Source organism: Nicotiana tabacum, chromosome 7, assembly GCF_000715075.1.
Source record: "Nicotiana tabacum cultivar K326 chromosome 7, ASM71507v2, whole genome shotgun sequence".
Lineage (NCBI taxonomy): Eukaryota > Viridiplantae > Streptophyta > Magnoliopsida > Solanales > Solanaceae > Nicotiana > Nicotiana tabacum.
The window spans coordinates 78509476-78530622 of record NC_134086.1 but is presented as its reverse complement, the minus strand read 5'-3'; the positions used below and the strand labels follow the sequence as shown (position 1 = coordinate 78530622).

Genomic DNA, 21147 nt, shown 5'->3' with positions numbered 1-21147 from the left:
ATTTATAGATAATAAAGAATTTGCCAAATAATACTCAAGGTCAATTAGTAAAGGTTGTATACATAAATAGGATTATGAGTAGCATGTACCTGTATCTTCTTGCAAGTCTACAGAGGGAGGATTCTGCAAAAGGAAAGAGAACTATGTTGGACACAGAACAAGTTCAAGAGTTCATGTCATTGACATCCAACAACAAAAATGGCAGAGCTAATTACGCCCCGACACAGGAAATATTGGACCACTCAACAAGCACAAGTGTTTAAATTCACAACATAGACTCCACTTGTATATAACTATTAAGTTCAATATCCCCATAGGAGATTTATTTAGTGCTCGAATTGCAACATTCAACAAGCTGAGCGAAGCGCACACTTCAGGAACCACACAACCGCCATATGGTAACATTTATTACAGCCTATAAGGATTTCAACTTCTTCGCCTCTAGTAAATTTAAGCAGCAGCATTAACTGCACAGCCAGCGCCTTCTGCATGGACAAACGATTCAATATATTCTTTCCTGCATTATCAAAAAAGATTCATTAGCTTCCACGCCCAAGACCGTTTCTGATTATCCAACGTAAAACTAGAGTATAGCAAGCGCCTAGAAACAGACCTTGCAGGGAGATGGTCATGTGGGCGATTGTATGGAGTCCAAATTGGGTCACCAACAAAGAGTCGCATTGCCTACACAAACCAAATATTATTACCAACAGAATTGAAAACCGTTCCTCTGATCAAATATACCATGCAAGAAGTGCAATCAAGAGTAAGTGCCAAAAATGTGCCTTGACAGGGGAAGCAATAAAAAGAAAATGGTGGTGCTCTTTTCATCATTAACCATGTATGTTAAAATGCATGCTCTTAAGAAGTACCTTAATGTAATTGTCTGAATCAAGTGTGAAGCGGTGATAAATTCCAGCAGGCAGAACAATCATTCCACCTTTCTTTACCCAGACACGAATCCAGGCATCATTCCGATCCCGGAGATCAAAATAACCTACATCCGGAAGTATATATTTAGAAACAGCAGCAAAGTGAGCAGCTGGACTTGCAAAGTCCAATCAATTTACAGCAACCATACCACTTCCTGCAACACAGTAACGGATCTCTTCGTCGGTGTGCAGGTGTTCTTCAAAAAAGTTCTTGATTTTCTCCTCGTAATTCGGTAGTTTCTCAGGGCAAACCTCACAGAAATCCTGAAGTAAATTGTGAACCCTTAATGCTTTGGCATTTCCCAAAACTTTACAAGATAAGGACCACGATATATCAATATAACAGATGAAAGGTCTCCGTTTTGTAGCTTTTAACATACCATGTAAGAATAGCCGCGAGCCTCCCGAATTTTCTTCAACTCCTCGTCTGTCTCATAATTGTCAGCATCAAGTCTCCAGCTGAGCACTCCAAGCTCTGAAATATTCACAGTAATTATGGAGGGAGTATGAAGGCAGGCCAAATCCAGCAATCAACTTGTAAGGAATACCTACACTCTGCCCTGACGGCCTAGTTTGAGTAGCAAAGGTTAAGGGACTTGTTACTCGGGTCACAGGTTCGAGCCGCGCAGCATGCGAAGTAAGCCCCATATTTAGGTAGAGAAAGGTTAGAGGGGAGGAGCCATTATGCCCGAGTGACAAAGGCTGTGGTTGGTCCTAAGGATTGGCCCCAAACAAATTTCTCGGACATCAAAAAGAAAAGGACTACCTACATTAAGGGTTGGTTCACTTTTATTATTCCTTGTTCATCATATGATGAAGTACCCGGTTGGAATTTGGAGAAAAGATACTAATTCCTATCTATGTTGCTCGGACTCTCCGAAAATGTGGCTGGATACGTGTCAGATCTTTCAAAAGTAGTGCATTTTTAAAGGATCTGACACGGGTGCGGCTACATTTTGGAGAGTCCGTGCAACATAGCTTCCTATCCATGTGGGATTCTCACCCACCAATCAGGCAATCACAACATAAAAAAGATTTTCACCTATTCAATTTCTAACGCCCAAAATACCAAGAGTTAATAAAAATTAGATTAGCAGTCTGGAAAGTAACTTATCCACTTAACAATAATTTACCAGGTAGAGATCCTAATCCAAAGAAGTCCAAAAACTTATCTGAAGGTATTGGAGAAAAGGTATAAACTGGCCCCAAAACCCACGCGATGTCTTTTTGAGAGGCAGGGTGAAGAGGGTTTTTCTGTTCCTCGCGGATAAATTAAATAGATATAAAACTTTGCCTACCAGCAAGTTTGTCAAGAGACACAAATTCCTTTGGCTCACGGTGATGAGGAAGCCTCTGGTCCTCATCGCTGTCATCCATGTACCATGCTTGAATAACGTCCTCTCGTGGATCCTGCACGAATTGAAAAAAATAAGAGAGGTTGCAAATAATTCTCCAGTTCATTCTCCAACTCACTAATTTTATGGTAAAATATACTTTGTTTTGATCAGTAAAAAGTCATTCAAAAACAGATCTAAGAGCATTCTCCCCTTTGCATATTTAGGGGGCCGAGGAACTCCGTTAAAGTACCCAAATATTCTGTTAACATGTTAAACTAAATGGCCTAAAGGTATAACCATGTGTAATGATAGCAACATGGTTAAAGTAATATATATATATATATATATATATATATATATATAAAGTAAATAGAGTACTCAAGTTATGCTTAACATGATCCTTAAACCCAAACCAAAAAAAGGAGGCACAGAAAATAATATTCGGTGTAGCATAGATCTCAACTCGTCTTCATTCTCCTTTTAAAAATAAGCTAAGTATGCCTGATTCATATTGTTTTTTCATTTGCTGTCTGTCGTAAAATGTATTATAAGTTTTTCATCCAGGCTAGAGGAGCTAACTTATTATAACAAACTCAGAACCAGAACCTGTTTCCTTTACTCCGGAAAGTAATTGCAGTTTGTTCCCAGACTGTTACCTATTCAAGATCTCATTCAGATTTCACATGAAACAGGCTTTCCAGCTCTTCAATGTTTCTCACCTTGGAAGATGCCTCAAAACTATAAGACTCGTATGCTTTTTGCAATAAAATCGAAAAATTCAAAACTTTTAGTGGAGCACATAAAAATCAAATAAAACACAAAGTGATTACTATAAGGCAATTCAGTAGAAGTTACTAATCATCATCATGATGTTTCCAGGGCTTGTACCCTACAAGGCCCTTTGATTGTACAATGATTCTCTAGTTGGTATGAGACCTCACATTCATGTCGTGTGGTGTTATTACAAAAATGTTATTCAACAGCTAATATGGAGCTTCTGTTGTCTACTGAAACTTTGTCCCCATTGTGTTATGCCATTTTTACTTTGTACCCATGTTTGAGTTTAATAAAGTCAAATTGCACTCTACCTGATATGGAAAAGAAAAATCAAGTTGCACTCTATTATGGCCAAATAAAAGATAATCACCATATTAGAAAACCATACTTCACCCTAGGCAATGACCAAATGCATCAACTAGTAGGAAAATGCAAGCATTATTAAGACCATGACGAGGCAATATTGGCCTGTCATCCCTCTTCAAACAATAAAATCCAAAACTCTCTTTGTCTAGTATGTAACATTTTATTTGCACCTCTTGTCATGGTTTACTCGGATGGTTCACCTTTAAGCAAATCACTCTCCAACATAAAAGCTGTCTACACTGTTTAAAGCAGTTTGCAACTAACTCAAGCCATCCAGAAATATGTCCTGTTGTATTATGCGCAAGGTACACAAAAGTACCTTCATGGACATTACAAATATTGCTATAAACCCCTAAATTTTGAAACACAACTCATATTTGAGACTAATTTTCTTATTCCTCGCATCTTATTAAAAGATCTAGCTCGTTCGTAAATTGATCAACTTTCTTTTGAACGTCATATAATTTTGCTTTGTTCATCTTTTTCTATTCACCACAACTCCTTTTTTATTCTATAATGACTTCTATCTAATACAATGAAATAGACAATAGGTCAGTAATCAACTATCCTACAGTCAACATTATTTATTTTTAGCAATCGAACCGAACAACTTGAGATGGGGTAATCAGCACTCACTAATCAGCTCTGCTCTATGCATGCTAGCAAACTAATAGTTTTTGCAGAATAAGAAATAGCAAGTCAGATAGCTTGAATGTCATAAAAGATTTGGTGGGCGTTTGGACATAAGAATTGTAAAATTCCAAAACATGATGAAAATGGTATTTGAAATTTAGAGTTGTGTTTGGACATGAATATAATTTTGGGTTGTTTTTGAAATTTTGTGAGTGATTTGAGTGAAAATTTTGAAAAGCTTTTTGGAGTTTTTAAAATTTTCGAATATTTTCAAAATGCATCTTCAAGCGAAAATTGAAAATTTTATGAACAAACACTGATTTCGAAAAAAAATGAAAACTTCTTGGTGAAAAGGAGAAAAAAAAAATTATGTCCAAACGGGCTCTTCATAAAATGCAAAAACACTTTGACAGTTTTCTCACCCAAAAAGGTTGTTTGAGGGGGAGGGGGGATGGTGTAAGTTGGGTGTATCAAACAACCTAGAAAATCCAAACAAAACATAAAACTGATCAAACCCTTTACAGCAATCAAAATCAAGATCAAGTAAAAAAGTTAAAGCAAATGATAATCCCGGTTGCAAAATCCCCATCTTTATGTGTATGCACAAACAACGACGAATAATACATGTATGCGTATCAAACAAGCTATCAACCATATTTCTATAAGAACAGAAATTTGCCCAAGTAAAAACGAACTGGAACTTTCATAAAACATCATATAAATAGCATCACAAGAACCCAAACAACACTGAGAATTTAATTCAGAAACAGATCAAAAGATTTCCCAGAAAAAAGGAATTTCCAGACCATCATAAATAGCATCTAAAACACGAAAACAAAGAAAAAATTCAACAAAATTAATGGGCACAAAGAGAACGGAAATTAAGAAAATAAAATTCAGAAGAAGAGATTATAATTTACATACCTTTGCGATGGAACCCATTTTTTGTTATTGCTTCTGAATTTCGGAGCGTTACGGAATCAAATGTGAGAATTGCAGAGGAAAATTATAGAACCCTCCTTAAATCTGAGTCTCACGTTTTTCTCAAGTGTTCTATCTTATACCGGCACGTACTCATTTGTTAAAAGACTAAATTAACCTTTCTGTTTTCACGCTGAAAATCTGTGATCCGTCCAGGTTAGACGAATTCACTGCTTTGAGGTTAGTTGAAGTGAGGGTGTTCCTGTCATTTAGGGATGAAATGGTAGGTGGGACACGTGTATCTTATGTAAGAGTGTGAGAATTATTTGGATTGAAATGCAGAAACTGCCATGCCAATTTTTTTTTACTAGAGTTTGACAATAGATTCTCAAATTTGTTTTGAAAAATTTAATTTGAGTAAAATTTAGTTTGGAGATGAAAATGTGTTTGGTCATCATTTTCCAAAAAATATTTTCCAAATTTATTTTGAAAAAACATGAAACATGACTTATACCCACAAGTTCTAAAAACTATTACAAATACCCAACAATACCTTCATCAATAACATTTATTATATTATCGCAAACTATAGTCCTGAACATAAATAAATTTGGTACAAAATTATCATTTTTATAATGAACTACTTGATACACTATCGGATGATCGAGAAGACGAAGCAACATTGTTACAAAATAATATATGGTGGCCCTTTTATAAAATACAAAAGTTTGGGGCGATTTTTAAAAAATATAATAGCGATATTTTGGCCGAAAACCAGGTATTGAGCTACTTTTGGAATTTGGGATTTGGGATTCGGAATTTTGCCAAAATGAAGACCAAATCTGTGGCCAATCATGTGTTTGCCAAATAAAACCCAAATTTATTTTGACAAGATCTATGGCCAAACGGGTCCTTAATATCTACTTCAATTTATTGGAATTTCATTGAAAAGTTTTCATTAATTATGATCTATGTGATCGGCAGAGGCAGATTCAAAATTTAAATTCTATGGGTTCAATCTTTAAGGTTCTTGACATAAAATTTATTATATATTTAAAGTTATGGGTTTACATCTACTATTTTTATAAATTTAGTAGAATTTTACACGTAAAGTTATGGGTAACACTATACTGGATCACCCCTGATGGTTGGGCAGCTATTTTAGAGGAAGAAAACAATATTAAAACTAATTACACAATAAGTAAGAAGCAAGAAGCAAAAGAAACTTTAAAGACCATGCACGAGCTAGGATAAGAGTTCAGTGCTCTGTAAATGGAAATAACTCAAACGCGGTACTTGTATTGCTATTTGAATATGCATGCAGTAACTGTTTGGACACACTGATTGAAATCCTCTGCGTTACTTTTGTCTACGGGTACGTTATTGTAATGTATACAGTAATACTATCTCAACCTTTAGATTTATAATGTCAATTAGAAGCTTATTCCTTTTACCTTCCAACAATTATTCAAAAGTCACGAAAAAATTTATTTTATTTGTATGTTTAATTATATTCCTACAATAGATTTCACTATTCTAGAGGTCTTTCATAGATCATTGTCTTGGGAGTTGAGATCATCAGGCATTACATCCCTAAAAAAATTCATAAATAATGATGAGAAACGGCTTCAAATGATTGAGATCAAGCATGTCAAAAGTCAAAACTTGTATGCTTCAACTTAGTGTTAGTTTAAAAAGTTAATATAAGCATGGAAAATAAAAAAGTAATAAGATCATAATTATGAACACTTTAAAATTACAAGGAAATATTAGGAAAAAACTAATACAAATGGCGATGACAACATAAATAAGTAGAACACATTTTTTTTTCTTCAGGAAACAACTTCTGGTTTGGTTGTCACTTTACAAACAAGAAATGGAAAAGGCTAGAACCCCTCACTTACATAACGCCTCACTTATGGTTTGTTTTCATTTGTCGTTTTTCTTGCTTTGTAGTTTGTATCACACTTATAATATAGTATGATGTTATTCTTTTTTTTTTTAATTCTTGACAACATCACATAAACGTTAGATATCAAATAGTATATTTTTTTTTATCTGGTAATCTATCCTAGCACACATAAAAACTTAATTTTATGAGTGTGCATCGAATTATATTAATTTATTATTAATTAAATAATAAAATAAAGTAAAAATAAAAATTAGTTAACTATAATTTAGTGACAATTATATTTGTAAAAATATATATTATATATTTGTTAAATTAATATAAACGCTCAATGGGATAAGTGTTTATCAAGCACACCCCTTGAATCAAAATTGCGTCGTGTATGATTAATTAGCGTGCACACAAGCGGTTTTACGTCATGAAATGAAGTTGCTATGCTTCTTTATTTTAATGACAATGATACTAAAGTCCGTTGTGTGCAGTTGACTAATTAATCGGTCAATCTATTAAATAAAACACATAAAGTTGACTATCAAAACTGAGACAAATGAATTCACACAAAATGTGGCAATAATAATACGGACCCGAGGTCTCCACAATTTTATTTTAACTAGTGATAATTAGCCGCGCTTTGCGCGGTCACTAAATTTTTTAGGAAATTTAAAAAGTGAGTAGTTTTTCAATTCATTACTATTTGAGAAGTTAAATTTATTTTTTCACAGCTGTATTTTTGAAGCAGTCTTTAAATTATATATTTTAAGTTGTTAAGAACGGGAGCGTTTTTGCCTTTTCATGTATCCCTAAATACATGAACATATGTCACAACAAAGAAAAACCAACTCTGAAATGAAAATTTAATGTATAAACTATTGTCTCTGAACCCCAACAGTCATTTTGGAATGTACAGAGCAATGAAGAAGAGTGAACAAAAGTATATAGTGTTGTAAATGTGAGATTTGGTTTTAAAGTAAAAATTGTATGCACATAGGTATTTGATCCTCCTTCCATAATTTAAAAGTTACTCCAGCCGGTTCCAAATAAGTGTTTTGTTAACATTTCAAATTTGGCACTTTAAAAAAATAAAGGAGAAGTAATATGGCAATCGAAATTAACATGATCATCAGCTACGTCTATCTTCTTTTGTCATTTTATTATCTCTTTTTTCTTAATTTCTTTTTTATCATTTTCTTTTTACTTGTTTCTCCATATTTAACGCTTTTTTTCTCTTCACAAAAGAAGCATAAGAAAAAAAAAATTGATACACCGTCCCTTCATGATGCTGTTGACATTATATTTGACAAAAAGAATATGTAAGAAATATTTCAAATTAAATATGACACTACTCTTTTAAGTCAACATTGTTGGAACATGCGCAGCGGAAACAAGCATACAAATCAGGCATCAAATACATAAAGCTAAACAATGCTATAATTACTAGATTAGAATCACTAACCTCTTGAAATCGTTGCACAAATCCTCCACATAACAAGAATCTAGGGTTGCAGTCTTCTGCTATATGCCTAGTAAAACTTTGGACGATTTTTTGCTTTTTTGGGTGGGCAAGAACAATACAACTCTAAAAGGTAAGTTATTGGGTGAAATTAATCTTCCTTAAGTAGACCAGTTTTTGGCCGAAAATCCGCTCCAAAAAACGTGTAGGATTTTGCTTTCACAAGTAAAATCCTACTCTAGCTCTACCAAATGACTTTTCTCCCAAGTCATTTTTTACCCAAGTCAAGTTCAGGTTTTTACTAGATATAGCAGGGACCACAGAAATAATAAGAGACTACCAATTATAGCATTGACTCGAAATTAGCATGAATTAATTTATTATAATTAATTGCAGTTTATTCCATTAAAACTGCAATTGAACTCCTTAATATAAATTTCGAAAATTCAATAACACTTATTTTAACTCCCCATATTAAGATCTCAAATACCAGTTAATTAAATTAAATCACTGAAAATTTTATTTAATCAACTAATTAAATCCTTAATAATTCCGCTTAAACCATTTCATGTGACAGATACAAAATCCATCGGCCGGGTTTTCACATGAAAACTTATAAGCTTACATAAAAGGGTATCATCAAACTCAAAACTGAGTCATAGATTCTATCAACTAATTATTATTTCACGAATGTTATTCGTTATTGTCCAATCTATTAGGCATACACTAACTCTGAATAGAGTCGTATCTTTTGATAAATCAAAATAATAAATAAATTACATTGATCATAATAATTATATCAAGATTAGGAGGATAAGCTCATTTAATAAGTTAGAGAAAATATTTTATATATATTAAGTACAAAAACATCTTTTCTCTATTTGGTCCGTTCAATATACACTAAGTATACTAGCACAAGAAGTCGGAGTAAAAACACTCCCATAATCAAGACAAATTATACTATAATCTTGTGCTGCAATCATGAAGATATTTTGTCCAATAATATCTTTGATTGTTAACATAGTTTATTAATTATGAGAACCGACAATTTAATCTTCTTTGCATGAGTTAAGACTCCATGCACTAAATTGTCTACTACATAACTAAAAGGACATATATGTAACAAATGATCTATTTAAAATAGTACTTTATTGAATTGAATAAATTAAATAAATAATTGTTCCATAAAGAATAAAATAAAATAATATGTCTAAACCGCATAGTTAATAGTATATTCCAACAATCTCCCACTTAGACTCATAACTATGCATCTACTACTCTAATACCCATTCCTTCTACATGCTTGTCAAAAATCATCTGTGTCAAGCTCTTTGTAAGCGGGTCTCCCAAATTATCCTCTGACGCAATCTTCAACACTCTTGCATCACCTCTCTAAGTTATGTCCCCAATTAAGTGATATTTACGCACAATATGCTTACTTTTTTATGGCTTCTTGGTTCCTTCGAGTTTGCAACTGCACCACTATTGTCACAATAAAGTACAATCGGTGCTTGAACCGAAGGAACTACATTAAGCTCTTTTAGAAAGTTCCTGAGCCAAACAACCTCTTTATCTGCCTCAGATGCAGCTACATATTCGGTTTCCATGATGGAATCAGCAACACATGATTACTTGTTGCTCCTCCAACTTATGGCTCCACCTCCTAAGGTAAAGACATATCCTGAGGTAGATTTTCTAGAATCTTTATCTGACTGGAAATCTGAATCACTATAGCTAATGGGTGCAAGATCACCTAAGTGATACACCAACATATAATCCCTAGTCTTTTTCAAGTACTTGATTATATGCTTAACGACAGTCCAGTGTTCTCGTCTAGGGTTAGACTGAAATCTACTAATCATGCCAATAGCAAAGCAGATATCCGGTCTAGTACATAGCATAGCATACATAAGACTCCCTACAGTAGAAGCATAAGGGATCGCCTTCATCTTTTCTATCTCATCGGTCATTTTTGGGGACTGATCTTTTGACAGAGAGATTTCATGTCTAAAAGAGAGAAAGTCTTTCTTAGAATCTTGCATGCTAAACCTGGTAAGAATAGTATCAATATAAAGTGCTTGGGATAAGCCTAATATCCTTCGCTTGCGATCTCGCATAAGCTTGATCCCAAGGATATGTGTTGCCTGTCCCAGGTCTTTCATATTGAAACGTGAGAACAACCATTCTTTTACTTAATTCAATATGCTCATATTATTTTCTATGAGCAAAATATCATCTACGTACAAAATAAAAAATGTGACTTTATCTCCATCCCACTTCTTATAGACACAAGACTCATTTTCACATTGATCAAAACCAAAGGTTTTAATCGATGCGTCAAAACAAGTGTTCCATTCTCTAGAAGCTTGTTTCAATCTATAAATGGATTTATTTAATTTACACAATATGTGCTCATTACCACTTTTTATGAAACCAATTGGTGGAGCCATATAGATACACTCATCAATACTTTCATTTAGAAAAGCCATTTTGACATCCATTTGCCAAATCTCACAATCATAATGAGCAACAATGGATAAGAGAATCCTAATGGATTTAAGCATGGCTATAATCTATCCCTTCTTTTTGAGGAAACCCTTTTGCAATAAGCCTAGCTTTAAAAGTTTGCACTCTTCCATCCACCCCTCTCTTTTTCTTATGGATCCATCTACAACCAATGGGTTTGACTCCAGTAGGTTGTTTTACAAGATCCTAGACTTGATTGGAGTACATGGACTCCATTTCAGATTTCATAGCATCAACCCACTTTTCAGCATCTGTATCCTGTAGTGTTTCGTTGTAATTAATAGGTTTTATATTAGGCTCTTCAGGGATTCTATCATAAGATTCTCCCAAGAGTGCAAACCGGAGAGGTTTTCTAATAATTCTTTCACTACGACTAGTCACTACATGTGTAGTCTGATTTTGTTGTTGAATCACAACATCATTTTTTGGAACTGAAGCCTCAATGTTATCCTCCACACCTTGTGCTACTGGGATATCAATAACCTCTTCCTGCAGTGCAGGCTGTGGAACAATTTCAGGTTGTTCAACAATCTAAGGTTGCTCAACAATCTGATGTTGCTCAATACTACTCCCACTAATTTGGGGTAGTGAGATGTCAGGCAATTGCTCTTGTGCATTCTGCTGCCTATTGACATTTCTCCCACTACAATAATGCAGTGGTATGTCAATACTGGCTTCCGAAATACATTCCAGAGATGAATCTTTAGTTACTCCATTACTTAATTCATGTAAAACTAGTTTACTTCTAGGAATATGGTTCATTAAATAGTCCTCTTCTAAAAATCTGGGATTTATCATAACAATTACCTTCTTTTTTTGGGGACAATAAAACAAACCGCCTTTAGTTCCTTTAGGATATCCAATAAAAATGCATACTTCTGTCCTTGATTCCTATTTATCCGCTTTCCCTTTCAGCACATATGCTGGACAACCCCAAACCCGAATGTACTATAAACTTGGCTTGTGACCTATCCATAATTCGACTGGAGTTGAAGGTACTGACTTTGAAGGAACCAAATTTAGAATGTAATTTGCTATTTCTAAAGCAATCCCCAAAAGGAAGAAGGCAAATCAGAATAAATTAACATTGATCTAACCATTTCCATAAAGGTCATATTTCTTCTTTTTGCCACACCATTTTGTTGTCGTGTTCCTGGGGTAGATAATTGAGATGTAATTACACTGTCTGATAAGTATTTAATGAATTCCACAAAAAAGTATTCACCATCACGATCAGATCGCAATGTTTTGATATATTTATCATGTCGTTTCTCCATTTCCGCCTTAAATTCTTTAACTTTCTCAAAGCATTCAAACTTACATCGCAATAGATAAATGTATCCATATTTTGAGTAATCATCTGTAAAAGTCACAAAGTACTCAAAACCACCTCTTGCTTGTATATTCATAGGGCCATACAAATCAGAGTGAATTAATTCTAGCTTATCGCTGGCTCTATTTCCTTTTGAGGAAAAATGTCTCTTGGTCATTTTACCTTCTAAATAAGATTCGCATGTTGACAGTGACTCCACTTTCAATAAACTCAAAGGTCCATCAGAGACCAATCTCGAAATCCTATTTAGATTTATATGACCTAGACGTAAGTGCCACAAATAAGTTTGACTCAATTAAGAAATACGTATTCTTTTATGTGGCAGATTAATGTTATTTAATTCTTTTGGTTGTTGTAGCACATGAGGAGATATATCAAGAATAAAAAAGTCATGTACTCTAGTAGAAGTATAGATAAAACTTTTATTAAACTTAATAATAGCAGAGTTATTGGCAAAATAAACATTGTAACCAACCAGGCCTGAGGCTGAGTCCTTCGATGTAGTTACCACAGGTACTGTTCTGGTTTGTAGTAGAGATGCTTCAGTTCTGTTTGATCCAGGGTCTACATATTCCTATGGGTCTTCTTATTTTGCTTCATATTTGGTTGTACCTCGTGATTCTTTGAGTGCTCCCATATATGTGTCCACGCCGGTGGGTGATTCCATTATTGTAGATCGTGTCTATCGTTTATGTGTGGTTGTTATTGGGGGTCTTGAGACAATGTAGATCTCCTACTTCTCAAAATGGTGGATTTCGATGTCATTTTGGGGATGGATTGGCTTTCACATTATCATGCCATATTGGATTGTCACGCTAAGACCATGACCTTAGCATTGTTAGGGTTACCTCGATTAGAGTGGAGAGGACTCCTGGTCATTCTACCAGCAAGGTTATTTCTTATATGAAGGTTCCGCGTATGGTTGAGAAGGGGTGTTTGGCTTATTTGGCTTATGTTCGTGATTCAAGTGCTGAGGTTCCTTCTATGGATTCTGTGTCAGTTGTTCAGGAGTTTCTCGAGGTATTTCCTGCAGACCTGCCGGGGATGCCACCCGATAGGGATATCAATTTTTGCATTGATTTGGCTCTGGGAACTCAGCCAATTTCTATCCTACCATACTGTATGCCCGCCAGAGTTGAAGGAATTGAAGGAGCAGTTGCAAGACTTGCTTGATAAGGGCTTTATTAGGCCTAATGTGTCACCTTGTGGTGCGTCGGTGTTGTTTGTTAAAAAGAAGAATGGATCGATGATGATGTGCATAGATTACCAGCAATTGAACAAAGTCGCTATCAAGAACAAGTATCCATTGTTGAGGATTGATGATTTATTTGATCAGCTTCAGGGTGCCAAAGTGTTTTCGAAGATTGATTTGAGATCTGGCTACCATCAGTTGAGGATTAGGGCATCCGATGTCCCTAAGACAGCTTTTCAGACCCGATATGGGCATTATGAGTTTCTAGTGATGTCATTTGGGTTGACAAATTCCCAGCAGCATTTATAGATTCGATGAACCGGGTGTTCAAGCTCTACTGGATTCCTTTGTGATTATCTTCATTGACGATATCTTGATCTACTCCCGCAACCGACAGGAGCATGATCAGCATCTCCGATTCATTCTCCAGACTCTGAGGGACAACCAGTTGTATGCTAAATTTTCAAAATGTGAGTTTTGGTTGAGTTCAGTTGCATTCTTGGGTCACGTTGTATCAGCAGAGGGTATTCAGGTGGATCCTAAGAAGATTGAGGCAGTCAAGGACTGACCTAAGCCCACATCAGCTACAGAGATCCGGAGTTTCCTAGGTTTGGCGGATTATTACCGTTGGTTTGTAGAGGGGTTTTCATCTATAGCAGCCTCGATGACCAGGTTGATCCAAAAGGGTGCCCAGTTCAGGTGGTCGGACAAGTGTGAGGCGAGCTTTCAGAAGCTCAAGACAGCTTTGACTACGGCGCCGGTGTTGGTGTTGCACACAGGTTCAGGGCCACATACAGTTTATTGTGATGCATCTCGTATTGGACTCGGTGTGGTGTTGATGCAAAATAGCAAGGTTATTGCATATGTTTCGCGACAGTTGAAGATTCACGAGGAGAATTATGCAGTTATGATTTGGAACTAGCAGCCATTGTTCACACGCTGAATATTTGGAGGCACTATCTATATGGCGTATCGTGTGAGGTGTTCACAGATCATAAGAGTTTGCAGTACTTGTTCAAGCAGAAGGAGCTAAATTTGAGGCAGAGAAGGTGGTTTGAGCTATTAAAAGACTATGATATCAACATCTTGTACCATCCCGAGAAGGCCAATGTGGTGGCCGATGCTTTGAGTAGGACGTCATCCAATCTGGGCAGCCTTGCATATATTCCAATCAGTGAGAGGCCACTTGCTTTGGATGTTCAAGCTTTGGCCAATTAGTTCGTGAGGTTGGATGTTTCTAAGCCTAGTCGTGTTTTTGCTTGCACAGTTGCCCGGTCTCCCTTGTTTGAGCGTATCAGAGATATGTATCTCAATCACAATTTCATTCTCACTTTCCGATTTCAATATCAGCACAGTACCACCATGTGTGCGGCATAACGTCCGATCACGGCCTGATCGGCTAGGCCATCTCACCAAGACATTTTCATATTTCATCAATCATCTCATTTCAAATTTATTTCACATTTATCAATTCATTTGCACTTGGGGCCACAATTTTTATATCATGCTTGGCACTACGCCACATTTCATAACCCAAGCTCTTTTCCCCCCACATTTCACATCATTTCCACTTTCAACATTAAATCTTTCGATTCAAGATAATAGGCACATATATGAGCAATTATAAGTCGTAAGCAGAAAGAGGATCTCACACATTTCGGCATAACAATCTCAATTTAAACTCGACTTGAAGTCTAGGAATTTTAGAACATGTTTAACATTCTTCACACATTCTTAATTGACAAAATAACATATTGAAAGCATTGAGACACACCTTCCACATATATTCTTGCAATACAAATTCATTTGAAATAGCAACCATTACATCAATCAATTTTCGGAACTTACAACATTTGCATAGACACCAATAACGTTCAATTTCTAAGAAGAGGGGGTTTTAGCCATACATACCTCAATAGAGCTTTCCTTAAATTCTTACAATAGTTTCAGAATCCTTAGCAACTTCGATCTATTTCACGAACATTACATGTTGAACCAAAAATTAGAGAGATGGTCAAGATTCTAGCTCATTTGAGCACATTATCAAGCACTAAGTGTGCATTTTGATTTTAAGACCTTTTTGTGAGAGATTCTATCATCCTACACCCCATTTATTATATTTTTAGCTCACAATCTCCCCATACCCTTTTATCATACACGCATGCAAGATAATCAATCCTTGTACCCATAAACCCACTTACACTACAAGAAATCACCCTTATTGTGCCGACTTTAACCTATAAGAGTTGCTGCTAAAAGGTATTAGCGGCGACTTTTGTATTGCCACAAGAAAAACCGTAACTGAAGGTTATTTGTGGTGACATTTCATAGTCGCCACTAAAAGAACATATTTTGTGGTGACCAAGTTGCCACAAAAGGTTGGAAAAAACGCTTCAAAAAATTGTTCCATAAGAACAAATATTAGATGGGTCGCCACTATAAATGTCCTTTAGTAGCGACTAAACTTGCCACAAAAAATATTTATGTTCAGTGGCAAGATTATGTCGCCACTATAAATGTCCTTTAGTAGCGACTAAACTTGCCACAAAAAATATTTATGTTCAGTGGCAAGATTATGTTGCCACTATAAATGTCATTTAGTAGAGACTAAAGTGGCCACAAAAGTTTTAACCATGAAAGACACAATATTTTTTGTAGTGACTAAAGTCGCTGCAAAAGAAATTGACATTCTGTGGCAACTTATATATCGCAACAGCTACTAATTTTTTGACAAAACTATGTCACCACTAAAAGTTATTTTCTCAGCAATTATAACGACCAAAATTATATACATTTCCATGCCAATAGGAACCTAATTCTCTAAAATTTCATATAGAGATATTCATATCAATTAACTATCAATATTAAAGCAACCAATAATGCTTGACAAACACCAAAAGAATTTCTCAAGCCGAATATTATAAATATAATCATTACTAAAAAGTCAATTACATATATACTACCCGACACTTCATTGTGCATTGTAATTGTACGCATATACATATCCCAAAAATGACAAAATATTAAGTGCCTTGTAACTGCTTCTTGCCCGACACCATCCTTGAACGATACCACTGTTTAAGTGCTTTGTCCCTGCTAGACAAACAGAATGTTGAAAGTGAAGAATCAGAGAAATGATAGATGAAAACAGAATATTGAAAGTGAAAATCAGAGAAATGATAGTTATAACAGTAATATATATATTGTAGCAGATATGATTTGACAAAGTAGATTTGCTCTCTTCTTGCTATATATAAAGGTCATATAAGAAGGAAACAATCACAGTAGCTTTCTTTTGAACTTTCCTAGTCTTTCTATTCTTTGCCCTATTGAAACTTGTTCAATTTACATATAACAAGAAACATATTGAAACTTCTTCAATTTACAGATAACTAGAAACATATAAGATTGATAGAGACAGTTAAATGGGCATTGCATGAAATAGAGAAATAAATACCGCAAGAACAGTGTTGCAGAAGCTACAACGGACATAACAAAGATAGCTACTGGAAAAATGTCTATAATTGGAAACAACGGACATAACAAAGATAGCTACGGACATAAACGGACAAATTTATGGCCAAGAACTCCCACGAGATACTCAATGTGCAAAAGGCTGTAAACATGTATCGGTGGCTATTAACATCAAATTCCTCCAAATTCAGCTAGTCAATCTAAAAGGTATCAGTGGCTATTAACATCAGATTCCTCCAAGTAGATAAGCTACAAGAAACGACATGACTGCTAACTGTCGGTTGTTTATTCAATAAAAAAGAATAGGAGCTCTATACTTACGGGAAGGGTCTCCCATATAGCCTCATCACTCATGCTTTCTTCATCTCCGGGCATCAGAGCCCTGCACATTCTGAACATGAGGAAAAGTGCAAAAGGAATTAGATACACGTCCAAAACCAAGACCAATTTTTCCTGCTCTAAAATGTATGCTGCAAAAAGCATATTTTTGGAAATGTTATCTCATATCTCTTTATTCCAAAAATGACTCAACACTGCCACCAGATGGTTTAAAGGTCAATATTTCTTGGCAGAATAAGTATCTTACCTAACATTATACAATGCTAGCCAACTCAGCTACGCATTGCAAGCACTCAACTTTTCTATACAAACTTGTTGAAAAATAAAAAAGAAACTCTTCTATACCAATTTACACCAACTAATATATGAGCTTACAAGTAGAAAATACTCAACTCATCTACACAACACAATTCAACATATATTGAAGCCTAAATCTTCATCTACAGTCCAAACAACATAATTTCAAAGCCAAGACAACTATCAGTCTCCAATGGAAAATCCAAAAAGTATAGCCTAGTCCTCAAAGAAGTAAATAACAACACAAGTAGTCAAGTACTTAAAACTTAAAAACAACCACTAAGTAATCTATTAACCCACCTGGATGAACCATAATCATCTCTAAGAAGGGCATTTTTGCAAATACTTAACAGAATTTTCTATAGCATACAAAATTCTAAGGCTACTTTCAACTGTTTGCTCGATATTAATTGTACACATTACAACACACAGTACTCCAATTGATTAAATTTTAATATGATAAGTTGACAGCACATGCTTTCATCTTAGTATCCACTGAATGAAAAAAAAATCAAGCATTAGAATCAAAACATATCGTACCAAGTCTAGCTAAATCTTAGATGATCAATGTTGGAAAATTTTCAATAGTTAACCTAGTTGAAACACCCATATTGCTACAATATCGCTACATTCAAGCCAGAAAAAAGCTAAATGCCGTGAAAAATTCATACAGGACATGTGAAGAGCTGAAATATAACTCTCATATAACCATAATATATACAGTAAATTATCTAAAGATGCTACTTATTTGTTATAGCCAAGTTATAAAAGCAATAAATAAGAGGTAGTATTAATTTGCAACCAAAAGTAAAATCTTAAAACCATAACAGTCCAAGAGCTCATATTCTCTCAAAATATTATGATAACAAATTGACAACAGTCCTCCAAAGAATCACTTTCAGCTATCATCATGTATATAGATTGTGGCTTATTAACTGCATGGAGTTGTTGAGTAATCTAAGACTTTTAGAGAAAGGAGCTGATGTATATATTCGTAATAGTATAATATGTGACTCTAATTCTCATACGAATTTTCAGCATGGGAGATGTAATGCTTAGGCTTTTTCAGTGAATAAAATGCCATTCAATTCTCATTAATATTCTCTGTAAATTCAAAACAGAAAACAACCTACAAATAGAAACGGGATTATTCTACCGATAGTTACAAGTATGGATTCACCAACAGTCAGTAGTAAACCATGGTCAAGCAGCAACCTTTTACCAGCAGTAAAAATAAGAATGAAAAGATACCAACAACAAAAAGTATAGATTCACCAACAGTCAAAATTGAAGAGTTTACATCAATGAAACAGTAAAACAAGAGTTTGGAGGGGAAAGATAATAGATATCATGAAATAAGAAGCGTCATGATAAATACACATCGATATCATTGCCTGAACACTTGGGGCCTGGAATAAGAAGCGTCATCATGAAATATGGATTTTTCATGCAATCCCATGGTGGCAAGTTATACGTAGCTAGTACGACTGGCCAAATGCTATGATTAGAACTCATGTTCCATAAGGTTGGAACCCGTCACTCGCCAAACCTAATCGAACATTTCTTAACTCAGCTGAAAAGGTGGGATGTCGTGCATCAAAGGATTTCCATGTTATTGAGTCAGATGGATGTCGCAAGACACCATCATCAACATTTCCCTCCTTGTGCCACCTCATCTTTTTAGTTGTTTCTCTTGTCATGTACAATCTTTGAAGCCTTGGTTTGATTGGAAAATGCCGCAAGATTTTATGAGCTACTTTCTTGCCTCCGTGTTCTTCGGACTTCCATCTAGACGTACCACACTTAGGACATGCTTGGACATCGGCATAAGCACGCCAATATAAAATACAATCATTCCGACATGCATCTATTTTGGTGTACCCCAAGCCGAGGTCACAAAGAACTTTCTGTGCTTCATAGAAAGAATTAGGCACAAGTGACCCCTCGGGAAGAACTTCTTTAAAGAAGCTAAATAATGCATCCATCGATTTGTTGCTCCAATGGTTAAGACACTTCAAGTGAAGTAGTTTAACAACAAAAGACAACTTCGAGGCTTTTTTACAACCAGGATAAAGTTCTGTCTCAGCATCTTCTAACAATTTGTAGAACTTTATTGCATGTACATTTGGCTCTTCATTGTCCTCTGAATTATTATTATTATCCTCCACATTCGTATATCCACAAGCATCGTGAATCATTTCAATAATATTATCCTCTTCAATGCTATCATCTTCCGCTTCATCACTAACTGCAGTATTAGAAGTTTCAACTCTAACTAACACTTCTCCATGCATGTCCCACACTTTATAAGAATCCCAGAAACCCTTCCTCAATAAATCCCCTCTTACACCAACCCTTAGCTTGAACGCGGTATTCATACATCCTTTACAAGGACACCGAATCATAGTGTTCACAGTTGGTTGACTGAATGCCCAATTAAGAAAGTTGTCTACTCCATCTCTATACCTTTGGTCGACTCTATTCCTTATATTCAACCAACTTTTATCCATCATATCTATTTTCAAAGAAAGATGAACAAATCAAATCACTTAGAAATAAAATAGAATTATTGTAGCAATTTTTTCTTCTCACACACCTTTTGATTAACAAGGAAAACAAATAGTTTCATAAAAAGAATTTATACACTACCACATAATATAAACACCTTTTTGATAAACAGATGTAACATATCTTACCCAACTAGACTCAAAGTGTCATGAATCTTACTTTTAGTTCAATTCAATCGTTTTAACCTGTAGTGTTTCTATGAGCATGAGACTATACCTTTTGTGAGCATGAGACTACATATTGTTGATGAAAATGAGAATATATATATAACAGATACTATGAAATATAACAGACACTACGAAATAAGAAGCTTTAAGTATTCAAGAAAGACATTTAATAAACTGCTCCTTTGCAATTGTTTTTAAACTTCATATCAAATGCAATAACAAAAGAAATATGGCAAGGACTTAAAACAACTCCCTTTCAAATACTAGGAAGAGAAAATCACATTATTGCGATATCAAAGTCGAGATCTAACTGGTAAGGGGACATAACTGAAAGAACCTACAAAACTCATATAATAATTCAAACTGAATTGAATGTCGACATGTAAAACGTCTCTCAAGAAGAAGATTTTAACTTACCCAGGAAAAGAGATAGCTGAGATTCAATCAAGACCGAGAATCGACAATAACAACACCAAATACACTTCAAATGATTCTTTCTGTGTGATCTTTTTGGTATTTCTGTAGATTATCAAATGGCTCAGAGAAATTTGAGATAAAATCTGAGAATAGAAAAGTGAAATTGTTGAAAAAATAATTATCTCTAACTGCATGTTGAAACTTTTGTCTTACAGAATCAATATACAAAAATACCCAAATGTAAATATATCTTATATAAATCTTTATGGTTCTGGACATTGTCCATCATTATAGTTTTACTTTTTTTTGGTTCATTCTGTTTTTGAACTGTGTTATTCCAATTGTGCATATACTAATCCGTGCATGAGTAAGTATTGGAAATGCTCCATTCTTTCCATAATGTCAGAAATCATTTACTAGTTATATTTGTATATCAATAGATAGCATTTCTTACAAGTTAATCGATTACCTACTACTGCATAATTTTTTATTTCAATATTTCCACATTT

At 34.9% G+C, this 21147-nt stretch overlaps 2 protein-coding genes across 2 annotated transcripts; both read right to left on the bottom strand.

The window, feature by feature from the left end:
* Positions 1 to 258: 258 nt before the first annotated feature.
* LOC107828443 (acireductone dioxygenase 2) lies at positions 259 to 5120 on the bottom strand. The gene is made up of 7 exons (XM_016655746.2): positions 4970 to 5120; positions 2231 to 2342; positions 1313 to 1407; positions 1082 to 1196; positions 873 to 997; positions 614 to 684; positions 259 to 517 (listed from the first exon to the last, which is right to left on the bottom strand). Exons 1-7 carry the CDS (start codon positions 4985 to 4987, stop codon positions 451 to 453), a joined length of 603 nt encoding a protein of 200 aa, XP_016511232.1. The 5' UTR covers positions 4988 to 5120; the 3' UTR covers positions 259 to 450.
* A 13877-nt stretch (positions 5121 to 18997) lies between these two features.
* LOC142162146 (uncharacterized) lies at positions 18998 to 19996 on the bottom strand. Its single transcript, XM_075218462.1, has one exon. It carries the CDS (start codon positions 19994 to 19996, stop codon positions 18998 to 19000), a length of 999 nt encoding a protein of 332 aa, XP_075074563.1.
* Between the last annotated feature and the right edge of the window lie 1151 nt (positions 19997 to 21147).